Below are 26,692 nucleotides of genomic sequence, written 5' to 3' on the forward strand. Positions count from 1 at the left end.
AGTTTGATTGTATTTGAAGTGGAACATTTTTTTTCTTCATTAAGATACTGATATGTATTCTGGTTCATAATCTGAATTATTTCTGGAATTCTACCATTGCTTATTTAAGTTACATAACAAGTTGCATAAACTTGCAAAATTCCATTATGTCTGTAAGGATTATATATTACTCAGTTTCATCATTTAACCTTTCCTGCAACAATAGTGGTATAGAAGGAATACTCCTGTTGGGTAAATACAGTATCTTTCATGTTCAGTTTATTTATCTGCAGCAGAAGTTTCACATTTATGTGCCTTAGTCACAGGAAAAGATATCTTTCTAGGTATCAGCTTTTTAAATTGGAAAACGAAGTTTATCATAGCTAGTTCTAAGAAGAGCAGACCTAGAAATGCAATGAAGGTGGCCCATTAAGGTGAAAGATAGACACAGATGTTCTTAATTCTTATACCTGACAGATAGTATTTTGTTTGTTTATTGCGAGTAGTAAAAAAGAGTTGTATTATCTATTATCAGTATAAATAAGTACAGTTGTTGGGGGTAATGTCATAGGAAAACACTGTTTATAGTGCTATTAAAATAGAATGAACAGGAAGACTTTAAAACACTATTTAATAACTGAAGTCACACTGATAGACACCCTGAAGTCCTATTCTGCAAAATTTTCTGGCAGTTAATCCTGGAAGGTGCTTCCAGAACCAAAATGCTCTGCTTTTGTTGTCCAAGTAGTTACATGTGAAAATAAAGGTGTAAGTATCAGGTTGCAGGCAACTGAGTTAAACCTTATTTACTTATTCCTCCTTTTCACAATGATAAGCTGAAATATGACTCTGATTTTATAAAATCTGGAGCTTGGAGGTAGGGTAGCAGATGGACCACCTACACTTGATGTCTTTGACAATTTAATTTGTGGAGGGAAGGCTTTATGAGTATTTTTAATTCTGCTTTTAAACTGATTGTTTTAATAAATTGAGACCATGTGTGAACGTAGCAATTGGTGGTGGTGACGTGTGTCACCTATTAGCACTTCATTTCTGTCTCCATATGTTTAGCTGTTGGAGGAATGCTGTCAATTGAAAAAAGAGCAACCGCTTCCTTCAAATTTCTGCTTCAATCTCCCTCAGAAAGAAAATTGAATGAGGTATTAAATTCTCTTGAGGGGGTGGGGAGGGCACATTCTCCTAAGCCCTTCCCTATCAAAAAATATTCTTTTGTATAATTACTTGGAGGTATTCTGATAGACCAGTGAGGGTTTTCATTTGTTAGGTTAATAGCTTTATTTAAAAGAAAGTTACTAGGGGCATTTCTCCTGGTTATTTTGCAGGTATTGGAAGAAATTTCATGTTACCCAGAGAACAATGATGCAAAGGAGCTAAAGCGTATTTTAACACAACCTCATTTCATGGTAAGCAAATGCTACTCTTGTTGGTTTGGGGGGCAGGGGGGGGGGGTAATATTCTTTATATTAGAAAACTTAAGTTCAGTAAGTTCTACCTAAAATCTGCAAGTGACGAAACTGCATACAATAGGCCTATTAATAAATATTTCTAATGCGCTGATCTGGCAAAATAATTATTATTACTACTACTCTTGGTCCCCATTACTGTGCTGAAAACTGTCAACAGTTTGGAGTAATCTAATTATGGAGCAGTTTCACTGTCTTTTTGCGGGGGCTGCGTTGCACATAGAAAGAAGAATGAATCCTTTTGGATGTCTGCAGGTAGAGCTGGGATCTTCCTTTTTCCCCAAGGTCTTGTTAGGATAAAGGTGTGTGAATTCATTGCAGAATAAGTGTTTATTTATCGTTATTTTACAATAAATTGATAGCTTGTACAATCTAGTGAATTTGTGTTACATATCGACTCCTTCTGTGTCTGTTTCACAAACCTGATTTGTGGGCAGTAATTGTCCTAAGTTCAGGGATGTGACTGCTTAATAGCTTGGTTCAAGGTACTGAAGTCCAGTCTTTTGAAACTGCTTAAAGGATCTCTTTTGTTTATGCTGTGGATGAAGTTCCTAAGTTCAGAAATAAAAGCATTTGCTTAAATCTGCTATACACTATTGTTGGTTTAAAATGGTGAATTTGACTTTCCCTAACACAAGGATTATATGCAGGGGGCTTTGTGGAATTGGCTTACCTGAAAGCTGAATTACTGTAAGTCTGAAGGATAAACCTAATTTCCAGGAAAGAGTGAGCTGAAACCAACCTCATATTCAGGTATAAGATGAAATCTGGATAGCTGCATGTCCCAATGTGTTCTTTTGATGGCCACTGTAGCTTTGGGTGCATTTTTTTAGTACTTTAAATCAGATCAGGAGTGTGTTTTTGAAATGAATCTCCTGATTGTCCCCTTACAATGCTTTGGTTTGTATCATGTAAGGGTCTTGGAGCATGCAAACTAGACTCCTTTCAAATAAAATTAAACTCGAAGATATATGCCAGAAGCCAGTGTAATCCAGCAGCTGACAGGCATTCAGTCCACAGGGCAAGATGGAAGCTGGTCAGACGTAAAAACTCCTGCAATGCATTCAGTGTGTACATCGGGTCCTCACTAACCCAATGGTGTTACTTGTTGATTCGTTCCTATTTCATTGCACTAATCGCTAATGCAGACATTGGCTTTTTATGTTGTACTCAGCAGCACACTGATATGTCATTGCCTGGAGATGATACCTATCCTGAAGTCTGTAACAAATCTGGTTCAATGTTTAGCAGGAATACTTGCTTGAAATAGAACAGAAAACAAGGTGGAATGGTACTCAGCCATATTGTAAGAAAGATTTAAAAAACAAACAAACAAACAACAAGAACAATACTGTCTGGTACTCAGTCTTGACAGCTCATTTGATTTACCTTTTTTGCATAAATACCACACAGTATTGCAAAAACATTAGGCACTGTGAAGAAAGAGCATTTTTTAAGTATGTTTTCAGAGTAGGCATCAATAAAAAATGATTGTGGCATATAAAAATTTCATGTATCAAGTCAAGCAACAGGAAAAGTGAGTTGGAAATCATCTTTTATAGGTATCTATGTCCACCTGATATCCTCATAAATTTAAATTTCTTTTGCTGCAATTCTATAAAAAGTATTTTTTTATAAAGAATAAGCTGCAATTCCTTAACAAATATTTTTGATGAGGAGTAATTTCAGTTAGTCTATGGCATCTCAAGCTAATTTGCTAGTTGGAGTCCCATCCCTTCTCCCCATGTTTCATCCTCTCCCTCGCAGTTGTTCTGAGGTTCATCTGACACTGCACTTCAGTATTGCACTGTGCTAAACTAGTAGAAAACTGCTTCAACAAAACAGTTATCCATTTAGCAAAAAGAATTGGGGACAACTGGAACGCTGCCAGAGCCAGAATGAGCAAGGGGACAGGAACAGGCAATCCGGGTTAGGGAGGAATGGCACAGACATGTAAAGCAGCAGTTAAATCAGCATATGTTGCTGTGGAACCATACCTTTAGGGTGCAGATACCAAAGAGTCTTCAGATGTCAGAGGCAATCCCGTCCTCTCCCATCATTCCTACTCCTGCTCCCAGATACACCTTTTATAAGGTAGCAGACCTTACAAAGTTATTCTTATATACGTGGCATTCTGCCAGACTTTCCTTCAGAGGCAAAGCCTTTAAAATAGATACTATTAGGAAAGGAAATAACTGTATAAAACAATATTGTCAGCCTACACTCAATGTGTTTCCCAAACATTGTACAGAGCAATGCTCTGGTTAGTAAGTTGCTGAGCTCTGACGCACTGAGACTGAAGCAATAAAGTGTAGTAAGTAGGATCATGTGCGTTAACACCTGTATGATAACAGAGTATTTTACTATTACTTATATTATTACCTAATGTGTATGGCTAATCGGAAGACAATGGAGTATAGTCTGTCTCGTTTACTTAAACACAGTGTTAGTGGCCTTTTCAGAACCAAAGCCAATAAAGTATGTGTTTGTAAGTACTCTTACTGGCACCGAGATCTTCAAGTTCAAAGGTTTTTGTTGTTTTAGATTTGTTTTACCCTTGCTTGCCTTATGGGTACAGGAATAAATTATGAATTTAGTCTGTACATGCTTAACATTTGAATTTAAAGAAATGTGTGTAAATTTTGCATAAAGGTCTTTCAGCAGATAGTTAATTTAAGAATTCTTTAAAAGATTATCAAGTACCGCATTTGTTGTGTACAAATCTCAAGGAGCTTTTATTCCATTGCACAACTTTGAGTAGTTTTTCAAATGTGCAGGTATTATCTGTAAAAGGTTCTATTATATATGTTTAATACGTGGCAGGAATTGAAACATTTGCTGTACTAGGAGACTTTTACTTAATTACATATTGAAGTTTCATCTATCATCATCTGCCTTCCTACGCTGTTCTTTGTAGACAATGATAATGCGATATAGTAGAAAGCAGTTGTTCTCACTAAACTTATTTTCAGCAGGATTATCATTTTCTGCAAAGGAAAAAGAAATGGGGGGGGGCCTAAATTATCAAAATTTAACAGATATGCATGAAAACAAGTATCTTTACTTAAAGTCCAATAGCAGCCTTTATATTAAATGTTTTCAGTGTTTAAATTGAGCTTGCTGTACTTTAATATCTGTTGTTTCTGAATTTGTGTTAATTTTTGTTAACACATTCAGAAGTCATCTAGTATAATTACAAACCTTTAAAAATGTTCAGATTACCATATTTTAACCTCCTACAAGGTGTATATTATTGCTGAAAATACAGTGTAAAGCAAGGCAAGTATTTGATGTGAAACAAATGTAAGGCCCTGAATTACATAAGAAATGTAATATTAAAGCGTGGAGAGTGTAACAGATACAGGCAGGTGCATGAAGTTGAGTAAGTAGCTTTGAGCAGATTGAGCTGAAGGAAGCACAGAAGATCATCCTACTCCGTTAAAGAGTGCTTGTGTGCAAACCAAGACCACGCTCACTCCTAGAATGGATGAGGTTTGTAACAGCCAGAGCTAAGGCATGATTGCACATGGCTGCTCTTCTCTCATCTGGGACAACTGCAAACAGTTTTCAGATACTAGAATGAGAATTAAACTAAATCTCTAAACCTAGGAGTTTGAGCTTAGTGGTTGACAAAATAAGATGAAAAACAGAAAATGCAGATACAGGTTAGTATTTAGCTAAAAACAGTATTTGTGTAGGTGGGCTTGAAACACTGGAAAAACAGGAGGGAATGTGGGCAGAGCATTGCTAATTTAGGGAATTCCGTTCCATCATTGTAATGCTGAATTCCCAACTATAGTTTGAAACTGATTTGAGGAAAGGGAACTTAAACTGCTTATGGAATTGTCTTTTATAACATAGTGCACTTTAGAAGTGGTACCTTGGAAACAAATTTAGGATTTTGTAGAGGCCATAAAAATCACCTGGTAGGGATTTTTTTTATCACTTTTTTTCAGTTTAAGTTCTGCTTAAACATTTTAATTGAAGACTGAGATGTTGCAGAGTGAGATTTCTCTGCCAAAAAACTTTCTAGATGGTCAGTGTCGAGCCTTGCAGGATTGATGGATTTTGCAAGTTAAGAGCTATGAGCATTTAAATGAAAATTAACAAGATGTTAACTATAATATAGATTGACCTAACTGTGGTGGTGGCTGATGTCTCTACTATTGTAGAGATATTGTAAGAACTAGGCTTGATTTATCCATCCTTATCTGAAAGACCCGTCTGTTTGGGTATAAAGGCAGGATCTATCTCTGGTCCTTGATGAGTTAGTATAGCAGTAGAACTGGCATGTTCACATATAAATTGTATTTAGCGTTTTGACAGAAGCAAGCTAGCTATAATATACTCCTTATTAAAAGTTGAATGCAAATGTGAAATGGACATGTTATGGGGCTTTTAACAATATCCTGGAGGGCAGTGGAATGTCATACCATAAAAAAGCCTGGTACTGTTGAATACTGCTTTGCAAATGTTGACACTTTGTCCAACTTATGTCTCGTAATACTATGTTATACTTTTTACAGTTATACAGGCTTCGTGTCTTTGCCCTAGCTTAGAGTTCTTAATCAGTTGTTCTGCTTATCAAAGATATTTAAATACATTTAATCAATTATGTGTTGTACCATTCTTTGCATCAAGAAACAGAATAAAACCGATGCATTAGTATTTGAGCAGTTTGTTGGTTTAGACTGTAATTTTTATAACGCGTTTTGAACTCGGTGTGGTTGTGCTGGGTCTGTGCTCTGGGGGAAGGGGAGAATATCAAAGTGGCGATGCTAGTAAACAACAAAAAACAGTATTTCATTCTTTCAGTCAATACCAATCCACAGTCAGTCTTTATTAGAATGAAATACCATGGGATCTGAATACCTTTCCATTTTACTAGGGTAATTATTATAGAATAGTTTGATCAGAAAGATAGCTTCCTAATTCTGTGCCTAGGCACGTAAATAAAGATGGCTTAATTCTGACACCTTCCAGGTGTCAAGAAGATAGGGGAGAGGGAAGCAGCATCATTCTCATTGAGGTATCTACAGTAGAAAATCAGGTTTACTCATGCAGATTTTAAAGGCTAGGTATGTGTGTATGCATTTGCAGCCTGCTGAAGTTTACCTTAGAATCCTTTAGGGGAAAAGTTTCTGTATAGAAAGTGAGGTACAAATATCTTGGATGCTTGAAGGAATGAGTGGGGGACATCAGAGATGATGGAAGTCTGATATTTTGTTGCTATAATCTCCTCTAGGCCTTACTTCAAACTCATGATGTAGTGGCACATGAAGTTTACAGTGATGAAGCGCTGAGAGTTACACCTCCTCCCACCTCTCCATACTTAAACGGAGATTCTCCAGAAAGCGCCAACGGCGACATGGACATGGAGAATGTAACACGAGTTCGACTGGTGCAGTTCCAGAAGAACACAGATGAACCAATGGTATGGAGGGAACCTCAGTCTCTTTCTCGACTCTGTACTGGTAGAGACCAGTATTATAATGATTTTAATGCCAGTTTCTGCACTTTGAAGTAGGGCTGCCAGTCTAATTGGAATAGTTTAGCAGCCATTGTAGATACTTATCCTCCTGTGCACATCCGTAACTTAAAACGCTATGTGTGCATTCATGCTACTGCTGTACCACTAGAGCTTTTTTTGTTTAAAAATGACCTTGTAGCATTAATAACAGATTAGGCTTTAAACCAAACTGGACACTTTGCACTTCAATACAAAATTACATTTTTATTAAACCAGAATCTTATATGCTCATATATTGAAGTATTGCATCTTCACTTATAAATAGTATCTATTTTCATTGCTCATATTAAAGTGAGTGACAAAGTTTTTATTTTAACCTTAAAATTTATACTGTACCTTCAAGCTTTTAGGAGAAGTGACAGTTCTTAACCACTTGAGAATCACACTGCTTAATGTTTTATTTTTAAAATATAAACTTCCTTTTTCTAGGGAATCACTTTAAAAATGAATGAGCTGAACCATTGCATTGTGGCAAGAATTATGCATGGAGGAATGATTCACCGGCAAGGTAATCATGTGTCATGAATAGTTTTGTCTTCAAACACAATTATTTAGACCATTTTGTACAAACTGTGTAACAGCACATACTCCTCATTTTGATTGCTACTATTCCATAGTAGTGTACCTCTGTATTTGGATGAAGTCCTGTTAACTGCCTTTGTTACCTTCCAGTTGCAGATGTCTGCCAGCATCTTGAGATGAGAGCCCACGATATTTCATTTAAGCCTTAATTAGGGTAATGGGAGTATAGCTCAGTAAGAGATTGAAATGCCAATAATTTCTGGAGCAGTACTTATTTAAGCCACTGTTTAAAAAAGAAAATCTTTAGACTAGTTACAGTACTTTTCCTTGCAAAAAGGAAAGAGCTTTGTTCAACAAAAAAATTAAATTTCTCCATGAATTTTCACACAATTCTTGAGGATCTTTGTACTTTTGATGTTGAGGGTCATAAAAATAATTTTTGAAATATATTTATTTCTTGTGCCTAGAACTTGAATTTTTATTTTCAGTTTTCACTACTACAGCAAACCCTGCAAACATGCATCTTTTATCTCCAGTCTACTCCTTTTTCCCATTTTATGTGTCCAGATCAGGTGTCAAAAAATAGCTGGGCTTTGTCCTACTTTAAACAGATGAACTTCCCTGCTAGGTTGTTAGCTGCAAGTTTGGATTGCACCCTTCAAAGGATTACTTTAGTTTTTCCAGTTTGCCATTTTTTCTTTTGATGAGTACAAAAATTTTCATCATTTGTCAGACCAAAGTTCCTTCTAGCCTACTGTCCTATTTCAAAGGAAGCTAGGAGCAGGTAATTAGGAAGACAAAACATAAAACAGGGAAAGGGTACAGTGATCTTTCCCTGATATATTCACTTTATCTTCTCAATATGGTCAAACCTGTCAAGAAGCAGGAAAGATGGAACTTTTCATACAAGCAAAGACGCAGTTCATACAGACTTCTATGTTTCTTTAGAGGACCCTCTGAATTGAAATTTATTTGGCTTCTAAAAGTGAATTTAAAAGGAGGTTGCTCTAAGATTCACAGGAAGAAGGTTTTCTTCCAACTGTACATAGGTAGTGGTGATCCTCTGCAGACTATTGTTTCACGCGAGTGTGCCACAATGGGGGTAATAAAACTTGTAAAACCTGTTAAAACTTCATCTAACTAAGGTAGCTCTTCTGCACATACGTTTAGTTTGAAAATGAACTATACTTCAGTGTTTTTGTAGTACTGTTTTGGGGTGTTTTTTAATATTTCTAATTTTGTTAGTGCTCTAGATGCCTCCTAGCTTCACTGCTTCATTCAACATATCTGTATTTAGAATATTTTTACCGAATAGAACAATGCGAATGTAAGTTAACAGTGACCTCGAGCACAACATGTCTTTGAATCCTATTGACAGAGTCTGTGGCTTTTATTTGATTCGGGGGTGGGGGATGTTGTTGTTTCTGGTGTCTCCTCTTGCTATATGGAAAACTGCCAGGCAATAACAGCAATGACTGAATAACAGATCTACTGGGAGGGTTACAGGAAATGTGTAATTTCAGGTCTAGCAATATGAAGTAGAAACTGCACAATTCCCAATCACGAAACAGAAGCTGCTGTGAAGTCTGCCTCCTGTCCCTATGCCAGCTGTATCTAGTCCTGCTGATTATAGTTGTCCTTACTGGGACCTTACTGGTGGGGGAGTTGAATTGGGAGGATAGGCTTGTAAAGATGCTATCTACTTGCACCTTACAGAGGACGCAGCTCAATGAAAATGAAACACCAGTTCAGTCATTAAAAATTGTCTTTTTGTTGACTTGTCTGCTTTTTTAGGATAAGGAAATGAATGGTATCTTAGATCTCAGGCTTTTAATTATGTCTTGGCTTTCCCCTTTGTTTCTGTGCCTTAACTTAGCTCAGTTGTCCATTCACTTTTTACCTGTGGATTCTGTTTAGACTACTCATACTGTAAATATTATTTTCAGAGGATCTGCATATAGCCTGAGTTCTCAGCAGCTCTCAGTATCTTAACCCATGGGGGGTTTGCTGCTGACTGGTTTTGGGGCATACACGCTTAAAGGTGAATTCATTCTTAAGATGCATTTAAGAAGAGGGATCAATACAGCATTTAAAAATATTTCCAAAGAAGAGAGAGGACTTATTGGCAGCTTGTTTAACTTCACCAGAAAAACAGCAGTTGTACATTGTCTGTGCTACATTGTCGAAGTGACTTAATGTAAAATCACACCAATCTTTGAAACGCTGATACCCTGATAAGGTTTATTCAGTTCTAACAAAATGTATGTGATGACTTGGTGAAAATATGGTTTTACATTCACAGCCTTTCACTTTCCAAGCTACAGGATTTTCTTTTAGCTACAAAACATGTTTCCAAATAGGGACTCCAAGAATTTGTTCTGTCTTCTTCCTAATAGGGTAGGATTTCTCATACTTCTGTGCAGAGCAAGAGCACACACTTCCTAAAACTGTCGTCACTCTGCCTTGCAAAGACAAAGAAGGAAATAATTTACTCCAGAAATACATCAATTCTTTGTTATTACAGATGTGTTACACATCAATAAGTCATGAATAGCTTAAGTTCTGAATAAACATTGCACTGTCAATAGAAAAGGAAGCAAAAGCAACCAAAATTAGATGCTTAAGCTTAGGTATCATGGGAGCTACAAATGGTACGGAAGGCTCATTATTCAAAGATGTCGAGAATACTCTTCCAACAAGAATATTTAGAAAGATTAAAAAGTTTCTGCAAATAATAAAAGCCTCTTCCCTCAGATTGAAAATGTCTTCCTGTGGTTTATCAGTGCATCCACTCCTCAAAACAGAATGACCATCTACTGCTAAATGCCCATGCTTTATTCTCATCTTTTGTGTGTACTGCTCCATTCCAGGCATGAACAGAAAAATATTCACTTCTGTCAGAGTAACAGAAATGGGAATTTCTCCAGAAGAGGGGATTTTATTTAAGTGCACTGTTGAAATGATTTGATACAGGGATATTACTGAGTCTGATTCTCATTCTAATATTTAATTCCATTAGATTTATGTTTTGAATAATGCCAAAGAATCTTTATACTATTCCAGGGCATATGCTCTTTCTGATTCAGTATTATTGTTTAATAACAATTACACTCCAAACACAATTAAATCTTGGCATGGTACAGTCAACACAGAGCCTCATTTTTTTTAGAATTTTTTTTTTAAGAATTGGGTATTGAATGCCTTCCTGAGAAAGTCTGCCAAAACTGAACTTTCAAAGTGTTTCACTAGAGATTCAGTCATTAATATTCTAGATGTGAACTAGATTAATTTGAAATTCAGATGCAGGACTGTTGCATTCACATTCGGTAAACTATTAATTGTGATAATTTTTCCACTGAAGTGTGGAAGAACAACTGCCATGAGTCCTCTTTTATAATTTCACTGTCAGCAGATCAGCTTCTGTAGAATTGTTTGGAGCATTTAATGTGGCTGAAGGACTTACTCTTGAGAGTACTGAAAGTTTTCATAAACTTTGGGCTTTCTCCTGTAGCACTGCCAAGTGAGCTTCAGTTTCACAGAAGCGAGCCCATAGGGACTCATAGCAACAGAGCTTTTCAGGATTCTTCTCCTTGGTTCAGTCTGTGCTTGTGTTTAGCAGGCACACAGTTTGATTTTCCTACGTTTGTCCAGCTGAAAGTTTTGCTTGCATGGTATTCTTTGGAAAAACTGACTATTTTGGTTCAGGAAAAGTATGTTAAGGATTTTCCAGGATTCTAGTTGATTGACTTTTTTCAGGTAATTTTCCATACATGTGTTTTATTTAGCAAATGTTTGAGAGTTGCTAGTTTTCTAAGTAAGATTAATTATATTAAGTACTGTAATTGTATTAGGTACAGTATTTAGAAAAGGATACTTGCACAAGTTATTTAAATCATATAGCAGAAAGAAGTATATGTGAAGTAAATGGTCTTGTCATATTTCATTATACATGAAAAACATCTCCTGACTAATAATAAACCATGGAAGTTTTTTTGGAGAACTGTTAGAGAATTAGGTGGGCTTGAACTACTCAAGTCAGAAATTATCATCCAAAAAGAGCCTCCTAGGTTGCTTCTAATCCTGAAGATAATTAATTAATTTGCTGCCTCCTCCCTGTTGAGCTTTTGTCGTCTTAGAGCCATGTTGTAGCATGCCATTCCCATCCCAGCTTCAGCAGGTCAGTTTTTGACTTGCCGAAGCTAAGTAGATAATTTGGTTCATCATCTGACATTGTAGGTAGTCACACCAATCATTACATTCAAGCTGAAGTCAAGTGTACATACAGAAAATGCGTACTGTAATTATAGCAAATCAAAATCAGAGAAATGAAAAAATATGGAAGTCTGACAGATAAAATTAAGACTGTGTCCAGAAGCCAAACTGCATTAAGTAGTCATCTGATAAAATACTGCTTGAATATCTCGTTGAATGTTTCCAGCTGACTAGTCTTTTCAATGTGTGGGTTTTTTGCAGTGTCCTTGTAAAGGAGTGGTGTTTTCCCCAGTTACTTTATCGGGTGCCCAGGAGCCTCATGCTGGTGTATTGCCTGCACTCTGAAAGACAGATTCATGATCTTTCGTAGCTAATCGAAATACTAATACATATACATAGCTAATACTAATACATAGCTACTGAAGTCCTTTTCTGAATCTAGCCAAAAAAATGATTTTAATGTTGTTTCATATTTGTGCCTTTGTATTAATATTAGTACTGTCTTAAAATTATCTCAATTTGTAAAAACATGTTTGAGGTGATTGTGTATTTTGTTAAATCCACAGGTACGCTACATGTAGGGGATGAAATCCGAGAAATAAATGGAATCAGTGTGGCAAATCAAACTGTAGAACAACTACAAAAAATGCTTGTAAGTGCATGAAATCTTTTTCATGTTCTTTATAAAAGTGCCTGTCTTATTTTGACAACTTTTATGTAATTGCATTGTGACTTCCCCTTTTTCTTCTATTCTTGATAGCCTACATGTGCAAGTAACACAAAATCTTCCTGTGTTCAGCTGTTAAAGCCTTCTACAGGCTCTCCCCTGTTTTTTAGTAGTGGCTTTTTTGCACCTTATACCCAGGAATGGTAAAAGGCACCTTCAGGTGTCATTTTATTTATTCCGTTTAGTCCCACAGAAAAGATCATTGACACCCAGCCGTTCCTGACAGATGTATGTCTGACCAGCTCTTAAAAAAACTTGAGTAATGGAGGTTCCCCAAACTCGCCAGGCAGTTGCCTTTAGTGTATGACTCTTCTATGCTTTAGAAAGTTTTTTCTAATGTCTGAATTTCCTTTGTTGAAATGCAAGAGTTTCTTCTCTTGTCTCTAGTGGACCTAACAGAAAAAATACCACTTTCCTCCTGTTACTCATCCCAAGTTAGTCTATAAAGATCATGCCCTTATTTTAAATCTTCAGTCTCAACCAAGTGTAGTCACTGAGTATACTGTGAGAGAAAAGAAACTTTTCTTGACTGCTGGTATAATTGCTACACAAATACAAAGACAGTAAATCATAGAACCATTCAGGTTGGAAGTAACATCAGGAGGTCTCCAGTCCAGTCTCCCGCACAAAGCAGGGTCAATGTTGAATGCAGCCCAGGTTGCTCAGGGCTCTGTCTGGTTAAGCCTTGAAAATATCCAACGACAGAGATTTGACAGGACAGGCGCTTCTTTGGGCAACCTGTTCCAATACTTAATTATCATCATAGGGAAAAATGTGTTCCTTACATGTATCTGTGAATATGCTTTTGCTGTTTAACATGTATGGTGAAAGGGAAGAAAATGCCACTTTAGTAGCAAAGAGTCTGTGGATCACAAGAATATAGCTACAAAGAAAAGACTGATATGGAAGAAACCTACACGTCTCTGGATCTCTCACCTTAAAATACAGCTGTAGGTTCTAGGCATTCGAAAACTGGTCAGGCGAACAAACTGATTATATATGTTTATATTTTAGATTAATGAGAGATGATTTAAATGTTTGTTTATAAGTGAAATGACAAATTAGCTGTAGCATTTTAGATTTCTGAATATTTACTTTAGGAAAACATACTGCTGCTCTCAAGCTATGATGAGTTCGTTTCAAGCGTTAGTGATTTGGAGGTTTTATCTTCAGTGTCTTAGTCTTTAAAGAAGTGCTTCTCTTTTCCAGAGGGAAATGCGTGGAAGTATTACCTTTAAGATTGTGCCAAGTTATCGCACGCAATCTTCATCCTGTGAGGTAATGAATTTAATGAACTGTCCCATTTCTTCCTCAGTCCTGTAACTAACTGCCTGCTGATGGCTGAATGTTACTGCTTTCTGGGAAATTGTTTCTGCCTGTCCTGTTAGATCACGCACACCAATTTTACAACAAAGATAACGGAACATGAGTAGGCACCACCTACCTACTCAGCCCTGCCTTCATATTCATCTCATCAGCACCTTAACTAACTCTTTACAGCCTGTTAAAAAAAAAAAATAATAGGCAAGGGGATCCTCAACTCCTGCATTTAGGAAGCCCCTTTAAAAAAAATTACAATTTAAACGCATTCTCGAGAAAGTCTACTAAAGTTCCTAAGCTGAGGAACAATCATCCTTTTTTTAGGCATTAGACATTATTTTACTGCTTTGGGCTGTTAAGGGTTAATTGAATAATCTGTTTCTGTATAACCCTGTTGAGGTAAATTTGTGATGGTTGTCTGTAACAGTTACATGTGGCTTAATAGTATGTTTCCATGAAAAAATGGTATTTGTCATTACAGCAGAAAAACAGATTTGGAGTTAGTTCTTGTGGAACTAGAAACTTGGTATTATGGTTTTTGCACAGTAATGTTTAATTCCCTTCTGCTCACAAAATTATGTTCCAGACTGCAACTGAAGGGAATTAAATTCTAGAAAATGGCTACTTGAGAGATACTGTTCCAATTTCAGCATACAGATGGCATATGCACTATGTAGATGATGCCAGTCTTTCTGTGCCACATGCTTAACTGCGCAAACAGTTCCCAAATTAGAATTCCAAGAGTGAAATCACAATCCCTGTTGAAGTCAAGCACCTTATCTTAATTAGAGCTGTGATTTCACCCTAATTGTTTTTGTGTCTTAGCAGATGCTAGAACACACAGAAACTGCTATTGTGATTGTCAAAACAGTCTGTTTGCAAGAAAAAAATTGCTGCTTTTTCGTTGCCTTCTGTAGTTCTAATAGAAGTCAACAAGAACTAAAAGGTTTTAGAGGTAGAAGGTTTGACAAATTTTCACCTATGAGGCCAATTCTCTTAAAAGGTATAAATATGAAAGCAAACGTTCTTTATGAAATGCAAAGGCTTTAAAAAAAACACCTCAGATAGAAATTCTAGAGTGTGCTGACAAATTTATGTATTGACTTCGGTGCTGTAAACAGCAGTAATAATAAAAGACATCTCACTTTCCAATATTAAAATACAGAAACTGGTGAAATTATAGACCTGCTGAAAAGATGATTATTTGAAAAAAATAATTCAGCATACAGCTTTAAATTAATACTATTAGGTGTCATTTTAGTAGTAGCAGGTCATCTCTTTTCCTTAGCTTTGTGCCCTTAGGTTCTTCTTGACTATTTATTTCACAGAAGAGAGGAAAATGGACTCTTACCTTCCTTTGGAAAAAACAGTAAAACTAGAAATGTGTGATCAAAGACAAAGGAAAAAAAATAAGCGCGTCTATCACACTTCATGGTATTTAGCATTCATTCAGTCAGACATGGCTGAGTCTATTCCACCTGCTTGGCCACACTACGACTTTGGGTAGATTTTCAACTGTTACAAGTGTACACAAAAAGCCAACATTTTTAAATCATCCTATTAAAGCATCACTAGTCATTTGGTACAGAGAGGATTTTTTTCACAGAATTTTTCAGGATTGTGATTCAGATGATGAATCAAATTCTTAACCATTGATAAAGGCTAAAAATGAATGTTGAATGACATTACTAAGACACAGAAAGCTTGCTTCTCATGCTCTCTAGCAGGATAAATTCAGAGATAGGGTCTTCACTAGTATAATCTTACTAGTTAAGGTATTTTTTGGCAGTACTTAGTATAAATTTATGTTTGTCCCCCCCCCCTCCCTTCAGTCAAGGACTGGTGCTCACATAGTATAGTTTTACCAAAGAGGAATATACAACAGAATCCATAACTGGTTTTTTTCGGAGGCTCCTACCATGATTGCATCATTGGATTACAAAGCATCTTGTTAAATAAGAAAAACTAAACGTTAGTAGAACCACAGGTGATCTGCCTTTTACATAGAATCTGCCTATTTGGCTTTATATAGACAGGTGAGAGGGGGGCGCAGGATGTTTGGGGGTTTTTTAATAACTGAGATTTGCATTTTTTTGCCATATTTTTCTTCTTTTGTAGGCATTTAAGAGAAGTGGTGTAGTGATGGCGTTCTAAATATTAAGCCACTTTTGCATGTATAGGGAAGTCTTGTCCCTGTAGTAAGTAACGGTACTTCAGTATCACTAGGCAGTTTCCAAAACCTCAGCTGAATAATTTACAGTTTCTTAGGGATTTGTGGCTTTTCCTGCACCCATGCCTTCTATTCAGTTACCAGACCTTCTATTTTGTGGAGCAGACTTTGCTTGAAAACATAATACTTATGAATTACCCTTGTATAAAAGTCTGATCAGCTAATCTACTGTGAGATGACCTGTTTCGTCATTGTTGTGGCAAATGCCCTGAGTTACTCAGATATCTAGATAACAGTGCCCAGGATGTTGTGTTTTCTGCTTCAGATACCCAGGAAGTTACAGACTTAATATAAATATGAACTTAAGTAATTATTGCAACACATTCTTCTTACGGCTGATGACTGCATATGCTGTTATCCAACTGAGTAAGCATTTTGCTCTAGCTACATTTGCATTCTTACTTTGTACTGACAAAACACCCCAAGTAACTTTTTATAGTGTCAGATATGTGAGAATGCTAAGGGAAGTCCTTTTTTTTTTTTTTTTTTTAACAAAAACAAATTCCTTATAAACATCCTTTATGTTTCATATTGTCTTCCTGAAACACCTAAGCTGTTTCATTAAGAAGAAAAGCCCTTATATATATGAGGTTTTAAAAATCTGGTGGTAATCACCATGGATTTTTTTCCCTTAGTCTTGCAATGTTTCCACTAGTGCTCAGACTATAATACTTTTTGTAGTCTTAAAGCTTTTTTGCATTTGTATTAAAAATACTGCCAGAAAGGTTCCTTGAGCAAGACTGAAATTGAAATGTATTTTCAGGTTTTTTGAAAGTCTCTCTTTTTTTTGTGGTTGTGTGTGGATCTGGCAACAGTGTCATTAATCTAGCTGTTCTTGTCAGTATCTAATTTGTTCAGGCCACATCTAGTAGACATAATTGACTTCTGGCTATAGGATTGCATCTCAAATGCATCGATTTATCATTCATAATCCACACCTAAGAAGAAAGAATCAACAGGAAACTAGTTTTGCCATCATCTGGAAATAATTGTGATTGTTTCCTCTAAGGTTTCAGCTGTGGTGCTTCAACTGAAGAGCAGGGATCCCAAACACTTCTGTTTTGTCGTTTGGCTTGGGCCTAGACAAGGTTGGGAAGTCTAGATAGTCGAGTTATACTGAAATATGATGATAACACTTCTACACTACTCAGAATCATTGGATCCTCCGAGTGTTTTTCCGCTGTTATCACTGGAAGAACTAAGCCTTTTCTGATTTACTGGAGAAACAAACTCACAACCAAAGCTGAAGTTTTTCGGTCCAGTTTTAAGCAGTCCTAGCATTCTACAAGGATCTCTCTACTCATTGATTTGTCTCACTAGACTGTGCATAATACTTTTTCTCTTAACTTTTGGGTCTGATAGTTTTTGAAAGAAAGACCAGGTCCCTAGGAAACAATGAATCTAAATGCCTTTGAAATTCTGGCTGAACTGCCTTACTATTTAAAAATTGTACATATGCCTCTTGACTAGCTTCATAGATTAATTTCTTACAGTTAGTACTGAAATCACCAATAGCACTGAAAATGTGTACTTCCCTCCGTATGTTATGATGAACATTTGCTTTGAGTAATATGCTGTCTTCTGTTGAGAATTGTTGGAGGAATACAAATCAAAACATTTTCAAACCAAGAAAATTTCCCTCAAAGGGAGAAGCCTTCAAGAGAGTCCGAAAATAGTGGCATTCTCCAAGTTACTCTAAACTTGTTTTTCTCCAAATGACTTGGGTGCTTGCATCACTTTTCAAAGCTTTCCCTTGCTAAACCATCACTGACTAGCAGATCATAACAAACTAGGTTTTAAAATAAAAAAAAAAGGTAAAATTAATTTTTCACCTCTTCTTGAAAGTGAGAAAATGCCAGAGACAAAATTGCAGAGCAAGCAGAAAATCTCTTTATAAAAGAAGGAAGTCACTGATTTTTTGGAAAAAAGTATCTCCTAGCTGCTAATGGATTAAGGTGATGCTGATAATCCTGTACACACACAAAAAAAAAGGAAAAACAGTTCCTTTAGGCTTTTCTTTTTTCTTTTTTTTTTTTTTTCAGTAATTAATATCTTATTTGGTCTCATTTGAACATTTTAAACTTGTTATGCTGGAGTGATTTTGTAAATAGAATTAGAGCTGATTTCCCCCAGTCTGTTACATGTTGCAAATGAGTATTTTGTTCTTATGCATGTAGCAGAAGTATATAGACCTACATATTTTGAACCACAATGGTTTTACATCCATAATATTGTTAGATCTGTCCTCAACTGTGTTAAAATCAAAGCAAGCAGCTAGATAGCTACATATGGAACTTTCTGTGAAATCGTATCTAATGAGTCCACAAAAAAGTGCAGAAGTTCTACGTGAGTTCATTGCACATCAAGCATATAGGCAGCAAGAGGGATAAAGTATTGCCTGTCATTTTAACTTTTCTTGATGCTTTAAAATAGCTATGACTGCTATCACATAATTAGTATAGGTTTGAGGATATTAATAGAGGACCTTTATCTGATTAATGTTGCATGAAGAGTTTAGCTCCAGTTCTGGTTTTTAATTTGTTCACAAAGGGCCCTTGTATTGGTAAAATGTGACAGGGATAACTGTTTTCTTTGAAAACTGTTTTAGCCCTTTTTTTCTGCTATCCTTGACATTATGCAAAATTACCGGACGTTCCTACATTGACCTTTGACATGGAATATTATATTCCAAAATTCCTCTGGGGGTAAAGGGGATTTTTTTTTTTTTTTCTTTCCCCCCACAACATATGAGTGAATTATTTTATTTCCTGAAGAGGTGGCTCAATTATCTGATCTTATGGAATTAAGTTCTATACAGTCAAAATGGCATGTGAAAAAGATTGCTCTACAAGGGACTTCCTTGCCTTTGCAAAACCCGGTCAGAAATTCCTATTATCCTTTCTGTAGAATTTCCCGGTACGCACCTTGCATCTGCTGTCTCCTCACTGAAGTGTAGGACCACGCTGGTAGTCTGAGGCAAGACAGGTGGCTTTTTTGAAGTGATCTATTTTGGCACGGTTTAATACTTTTAAGCCCATGAGAATGATGGAGGAAAAAAACCTCAGTGTGCTGTAAACTGGATGAGGAGGGGGAAGAGAGTGTCCACCTTCCTTCTCAGGTGTCAGCTTCTGTGTCTTTGAGGCACTGCGGAGAGATGCATCTTACAGAGTACAAACCGATCAACACTGACCACCACCACACAGCTGAAAAAAAGATTTGGAAGCACCTTTAAAATGGAATCATATGCCTCATTCTCTTCAAAGTGTTATTCAGCACATAACTTTCAGGTAGTTGCCTTTAACGAAGACACCAGTATGACTAACGGCCTTTAGCATTGTCAGCCACATGAGATCTAAGAGACCCCAGATACTCAGTAATTAAAAAGCTGTTTGATTGCTAAGGCAATGTAAAAATAGTTATTGCCTAGGATACATCAAAAAGTCAAACCTGAATCTTAGACTGTGGAAAAACTTTTCAGATTTACAGAGTTTGTAGTGTGGAAACTTTCACAGATGACGCAGCTAAGCAAATGGTTATAAGGCTGTGGATGTAACTGTTCTTTTAAATAATATCTGTGTTCCTGTGATAGTGTTGTGTTGTTAATGAACCTTGTGTCTTATTTCAGAGAGATTCCCCCTCTACATCCAGACAGTCCCCAGCTAATGGTCATAGCAGCACTAACAATTCTGTTTCGGTAAGATTTCCAGTTCCACACAGAGAAAGTGTGAAAGTTTTGTTGGTGCTCATCTGCCATTACTGTTATACTTATCGTGTGGTCAGTGGAAAATTTTGTCCTGCTGATAGAACCAAAGTTATTACATATGTAACTCCCCTTTTTCTTTTTTTAAGATTTTTTTCCAACATATTCTTCTCATTAAAAGCCATGCAGTGAATTAAATGTTAATAACTGTAATGTGACACTTCAGTCATCCTTAAATCATTGTTAGCAGTTTCCTCAAAACTAAGCAAAGGATTAAAGTGGAAGTTGTATTTCTATCCTGAACTTTGGAAGCAGTGTTTGAAGAAAGAATAACTGTGCAGTTGGTATTTCAAGACATTTTAGACTCTTTTAAGTTTTGTGTTTTGAGAGACCTCTGGAACGTGTACTGGTTTCCGCTATCTGAGTTAACGAATTGGTGTGCCCTCTGCTGTTGTGGTACGTGCACATACTTTGTGAAATATGAGCCTTGCCTGGATATGAAAAGCAAAAGGAAGTGGCTTTAAACTGCACTACAAACCAAGCTATTATCATCACATCTTTAACACAAAGTACTTCTGTTTCATATGTATTCAGGTAGAAAGGTGCTGTTGATCTCCTGGTTTTTCTAAAGTATAGTAATGTTAAAATTTGTGTTGTTTATCATTTGTCATCGTTTGGACCAATGTAGTAACTGTACACGCAAGTTCCTTCAGTAAGAGTGCTGTCAATATCATGAGTTCATGGGACTAGCTAAAAAAAAAAAAAAAAAAAAAAAGAAAAAGAAAGAAAAACAAAACTCAGTAGCTATTCCTTTAACTATTAAAAAAATTACAACTTAGAAATTATTTGCCACAAGGTAAAGTGCATATTAATTAATACAATGAGAAATAATAGGGTGAATGAAAATTTTAAGACATTTTTGTGAATTAAATTGAATTTGTAACATGATTAGTAGTTATAATCTTATTCCTCAGCACGATTAATTGCATTATATATTTTTAATAATAGATTTTTTAATATTTATAATAGCCATCCTTCTCTATTAAAAACAAGACTAAGTATTAAGTGGAAAAAGTGTTCACATAAAGAGCCTCTTTCACTTGACAGTGCTTTTGTGTTGAAGATGCTGAATTATTTATTAAAAAGCACATTCTCTACCTGCTTAAACTTTTGACCTGCTTTCTTCAGCTTGCTGCTAAACAGCCTGGGTTTGATTTTTCCTTAAGAAAAAAAATATTTCTAAACATGGGTCAACGCTTTATACTTTTGTCTGACTTACCATTTTACTGTAATGTAGTATGAATCACTAACAAATGGTGTTGTATACCCTTAAAAAGTAAAATGAAAATTTCTTCTCCTGGGTTGACTTTATTCTGCAGGACTTGCCTTCGACAACACAACCAAAAGGACGACAGGTGAATAGATATCCTCCATGGGAATTTTTGTAAACTTAGCTGCTAGTGAACATCCCTGCTTATCTTTCCCCCCCCCCCATATTCTGTATGTGCTGGACTAAAACATTTAAGCTTGGAAAATGTGTTCCATTTTTTTCATTTTTCTTTTTAACTCATTTGTTTGTGGCTAATTCAAAATAGCATTTTTTTTGTCTGTGTCCATATGTGTGAGAGTTACAAAGTCATTGTAAATTTAACTGGAGATGTTGTTTTAGTTCAGAATGCGTTAATAGACTTACTGTTGTGCAGTGACCTGTGCAGATTTTCATCTTAGAGGAAACCTCAAATTTGTATTTTAGCTGAAATGGAGACTAGTAGGGCAAGTGTCTAATACTCTCCTCTAAAACATTGTACTGACAAAGATTCTAAAGCTTGAGTTGGTCTATAACTTAATTATTAACAGTAACAAAGCTCTTCAAAGAAAAACATTAAGGTCAGTTTCTATTAAGGGTTGATAAGTCTGAAGATACCCTCTTAAATTTTCAGTCCTGAGGCCCAGATTCAGTAATGTCCCTTAACTTTGTTACCTTGAAATGATGGTAGTACATGTCATCAGGGAACAAAGAAAGATCTTCCCTCACCAGATCATTCCAAGAAAGCCCTTAAAGGCTCTGCAGAGGATTTCCTATGATTCTGTTTGCAATTTTAAGAATTATGGTTTTTAACTGCAGCCTCCAAATCAACACATACCATCAAGTGATTTGTGATTCCTCTTCAGTAACTGCTGCATTTATATATAGCCCTTCCAGAATCTGCCTCTGAATCTTTAGCCATGGACTCAACCTCTTTCTCTACCAAGGGTTTTAATAACAACCCTTGCAATTCTACTCAAAAGAGTCAATTAAGTCCACGATCTGTTGTCTTTGAAAATTTTTTTATACTACTGTCTGGTTAAGTTAGCTGGAACATCTATTACAAGAATGGATTGCTCTCACTTCGTTTCCTATTTTTAAAGCTTACAGCTATGTTTCTTTAATTTTCTGTTGTCTTCTGAAGTTTGCAGCTGCCTGAATGTAATTCTGGAAAGGCTTCATGAAAGACCTTCCAAGCTGTTGTGTTAGGGGGTTTTTGCCTCTCATATGGTATTTTTCCCAGGAGAAGAGACTTTGTCGAAGACGTGTCAGAACAATGGTGTTCTTCGTACTCGCACCATTTATAGTTACCTGTTTTTTTCAAGAGTCTTTTCCCATTGAACCAGCATTATTTTTCTGGTAGCTTGTCATCCTTGAAGACAGTAAGGACTTGAATAACAGATACATTGCTATCTGTAAGGAAGTCTGTAGCATTCCATGTGAACTGCCAGTATGTGGTGGATAATGATTCAAACTGGAGCAGGGACTTGAAAAGCGAGGAAGTTTCTAGATGGTAAAAATACTGCTTACATTTCTAGACCTATATTAGATAAGGTTGAGGAGAAATAAGGGATTGGTTCAATACTGATTACTTCATAGAAAGCCAATTACTAAATAAACAAAAAATAGGATGTTTTGAAACCAAATAAAAGTGATCAAAAGAAATTGGGTTGCTTGTCCAAATTCACTTACTCAGTGTGCTGCAGAACAAGGGTCAGATTTAGTATATTAAAAGTTGACTTCTATATTGATATTATCATCTGATGCTCTCACGGTAAACAGATAAAAATGCATCGGGTAAAAGATAGTAGTGATTAGCCATTTAAGTTAATTTATTCATATGTGGGGTTGCAGATTGGATTACTATAGAAATGAACTTTTTAAGTGCCATGAATAGTGCTAACACTGCATAGTTACAGCTATTTTTGGAGCATAATTTGAGCAAAGTTGGCAAGTGTTTGTTACAGTTTAAATGAAGAATATTACTTTGGAATGTAAATTTTTAAAAAAAAATTTAGTCCATTTTTAGTAAGGAAATCAGCAGTAGACTATACATGGCTGCCTGAGATGCTGTAGTGTGATGTTTGAAGTTCATAAACTGTAGAAATTACCCATCTTGGACATGACATTTAATTCTGGTTTTAAGATCCTTGGATGTATCAGGGCTGTAATTAGCAACCAAAACTGTAGATCACTTTTATTTTTATTTTCTAAGGTTGGGACCTCACTAACACACAAAGCAAGGATTGGTATATTATTTTAAATTGTGAAGTCAGAATCTGAATTCTTTCTGTTAATGTTCCTTAGAGAATAACTTACTCAAATCGTTAGTTTTCATTTATACGGGAGCAGACTTTTACTGAAAAATCCATGCAGAGAATTCCCACATTCCTCCCAACTAACTATATGCAATGGGTGCAACACAGGACTTCCTATTTAATCTTAAAAAAAGGTACTAAATTTTCAGTCTAAGTACTAAAGATCAGTAATGTAGCCTAAGTCCTTTACACTGTCCAATAAAATTTCCTCCCATACAAATTTTTAAAACATACCGTGGGACTTCAGTTGGAAAGCCCAGTATAGTTCAAGTTGTAAGCTGCTGGCTTATAGTCTTTAATGATTCGTGATAGTTAATATTGATTTGAGGGACTCTGTCTTACATGTGTTCATTTTTGCTGCTCAGGTTTTACAGTATGTAGAAGACATGAGCGTTCAAAATAACATCATATGTCTCCATTGCTTGCTGGGGGGGGGTGTTTATGTTTCATTTTCAACTATCACTTATGCTTTTGCCATTCTGTTTCTTCCTTTGCTTGTTGCAAACAGTATGTGTTGCTACATGCACAGATCAAATTTTCACCCGTTACTTTTGATACTGTACCAGTAATAATACCGCAGTGTCTTTTATAAACTCTTTTTTATAGATATATGTAAGAGCACAATTTGAGTATGATCCAGCAAAGGATGACCTCATTCCTTGCAAAGAAGCTGGCATCAGATTCCGAGTTGGTGATATTATCCAAATCATTAGCAAAGATGATCACAACTGGTGGCAGGGTAAACTTGAGAACTCCAAAAATGGTACTGCAGGTCTTATTCCTTCTCCTGAACTTCAAGAATGGTATGACTTAAGTTTTCTGTAAAAATGAATTTAGCTTTGCTTTTATTTCTGTCTTTCACGCTTTTCATTGTTGTATAGCTAGTTTTTGTATAATTTTTTCTTTTCTTTTTTTTTTTTTTTTTTCAAAAAAAAGTCTATATATTGCCTCAGTTTGTGTGGCATTGATTTTTTTCCCTCGTATATGCATAGCAGTAAGAGTTGCATGCAATATCATATGTGTGGTTACATTAGAAAGATAATCACCTATGTTAGTAAACATTGTGCTTTCTGATATACTATAGGAAACTAGGATTGAAGGCTAGTTGTTTATGTAAGGGGGTCAAATTAATTTATTTTTTTTTTAGGTTCAAAACAGTGTTTTCATTAGTACTGCTTACATGCAAGTGCTGCAGGAATAAGGTGTTAGCAAGACATCGAGCCCAAAGGACATTGAGGGAGTTTGGGGGTTTTCTCTTCTTTTCATTTTTCATATGAAAGCCAAAAAGTAAAAAGAAATCACAATGCAGATTCCTGAATGACAGATTCAATGAACGACAGTGGCCCCGAGTACCACAAAAGCAGTGCAGAGCCTTTAAACAACCCCTTGCAGAAACTGTTTAGTAAATACTTCAAACGTATCAGCACGAACTCTGGCAAGAAGCAAGTCCTGGGCCATGAAAGTCATGGCCAAAACTCAAGAAAGTTTATCAATGTGGATAATCGAGCCCAAAATATTTCATGCAAGATTTGCTATGTAAAAGAATGAGAGTGTTGTAAAGGGTTTAGCAGCACCTGTGCCACCTGGACTGGCCCATGGAGATTTTGCTAGAGGAGAAACAGCGGTAGACAAGACATTTCATTCCATCTCAAGAGCTCCCTTGCAAGCCCTGACGTAAGGGGGACACTGGTGTACATTGCAATAGGAACACTTGCGGTAATTCATCCTAAAGATGGACCTCAAAACAGTTCCACAACGCAACTTGCTCTGAAGTAATTTAGACCATAGTGGTCTTTACAGACCTCGTGCTCTTCCAGTCTAATCTACTGCAAAGTGGTCTACAGCCATTTTAGCAGCTACCCTTCCTCCCATGCTCACTTGATTTGTGAGTTCTAATGATCTACCACTCAGAAGATATTCTTTATATCAAAATACCACTGTATATAAGTGCTTTTAAGTCACACAAAAAAGGGGGGGTGAAAAGTTTTACTGTACTCTTGTACTATTAAAAAGTATTAGTTTTCTAATTCATTCTGTGTGGCTTTTTGAAAATACATTGATTACAACAACAAAAAAATTTTTCTCCTCCATATGCCAGGCGAGTTGCTTGTATTGCCATGGAGAAGACCAAACAGGAGCAACAGGCCAGCTGTACTTGGTTTGGAAAGAAAAAAAAGCAGTACAAAGACAAATATTTGGCAAAGCACAATGCAGGTATGAAAAAAAAAAAAGCAAGTATCATTAACAGGTTAAATTTTTTACTATCTAAACCTTGCCATTAACTGTTCAGCTGGCATTGTTGTATAAACCTAATGAGGTACTTAGGAAAATAGAAGTAAAATTCTGATTATGCCAACATTGCTGTGCTCGGTTTTTGCTATTTAAACATACAGCTTAATCAGTGAGAGGCAAGCTGCAACAAAATAAATGCATCATAATGTATCCTAACAGCTTACATTGTTTTGGTTTTTACATTTAAAGGAGCACTAGAAACCAATAGGATATGAATTTTGCAGTCTGTGTAACTGTACTGTGCTCTACAGAAGACTTTTCAGTAGCATCCTTGTTAATATGTGTTTATAGTTACAGATTATATGTGTGAAAACATCGTGAAAGGATATTTTTCTTGAAGCGTTACAGCTGGCAGTGGAATAAGAGCCATTGAGTAGTCAGTCTGTTATTTACAGTTACCAAATAGCACAAACTGCAGAAGTTTATGCTTGCAGTGATTTCTGCCTGAATCCTAAGTTTTTGCTTTCTATTTAGACTGCTGAAAAAATGAATTGTTTTAGAAAATTTTGAAAGTAGAAGTGTAGAGTAAGAGATCCTTACTGATCAAAATTCATTAGTTTTAATAGTAAAGAAGGAAGACCCCTTCATTCATGAGCGGAATTTAGTTCTTTTTTTTTTTCTTTTAATATAAAATGCTCGATGTGTTAAAGCTGTTTCTGTTGGGTTTGCATTGATACCACATAGTGTAATGATAAATATGTTGTTGTAGTCTCTTGGGAGACTTGCAGAGATTTTTATTAGAATTAAAACACATACCTGTCCAAACAGTGTAATGAAAGTATTTTATATATTGAATTAATTTCTGGATTTTTTTCGGTTGCATTCTTGAATGCATGAATCAAACAATATAAATCTCTATTTTCACATTTCTCATTACCTGTACAATCTGTATGCAGTATCAGAGCTCATAATATAGCAGTACTACAGAATTTATGTTTACTTAAAAAAAAGTCGTTTGAAAATAAAATCTTAGAAAGTCAAAGAACAGTAATTGTCATTTATAGTCCTTAATTCACCGTCACACTTCAGATGTTCACAGTTAAATATGAAATCACGCTTTACCCTGAAAACC

General features: G+C 36.0%; 1 protein-coding gene across 21 annotated transcripts in view; it reads left to right on the forward strand.

The window, feature by feature from the left end:
* CASK (calcium/calmodulin dependent serine protein kinase) overlaps window positions 1-26,692 on the forward strand; it is a 240,457-nt gene that overhangs the window by 195,641 nt on the left and 18,124 nt on the right. For 11 of the 21 annotated variants that reach the window (XM_049834799.1, XM_049834804.1, XM_049834802.1 and 8 more), the window contains 9 exons: window positions 1,323-1,403; window positions 6,709-6,897; window positions 7,423-7,501; window positions 12,294-12,379; window positions 13,664-13,732; window positions 19,630-19,698; window positions 21,084-21,119; window positions 23,935-24,131; window positions 25,427-25,542. In XM_049834799.1, coding sequence (XP_049690756.1) covers window positions 1,323-1,403; window positions 6,709-6,897; window positions 7,423-7,501; window positions 12,294-12,379; window positions 13,664-13,732; window positions 19,630-19,698; window positions 21,084-21,119; window positions 23,935-24,131; window positions 25,427-25,542 — 922 coding nt within the window. The remainder of the gene's footprint in view (window positions 1-1,322; window positions 1,404-6,708; window positions 6,898-7,422; window positions 7,502-12,293; window positions 12,380-13,663; window positions 13,733-19,629; window positions 19,699-21,083; window positions 21,120-23,934; window positions 24,132-25,426; window positions 25,543-26,692) is intronic. The other 10 variants (XM_049834812.1, XM_049834814.1, XM_049834816.1 and 7 more) reach the window with 3 other exon arrangements.

Source organism: Accipiter gentilis, chromosome 32 (assembly GCF_929443795.1).
Source record: "Accipiter gentilis chromosome 32, bAccGen1.1, whole genome shotgun sequence".
NCBI classification, from domain to species: domain Eukaryota; kingdom Metazoa; phylum Chordata; class Aves; order Accipitriformes; family Accipitridae; genus Astur; species Astur gentilis.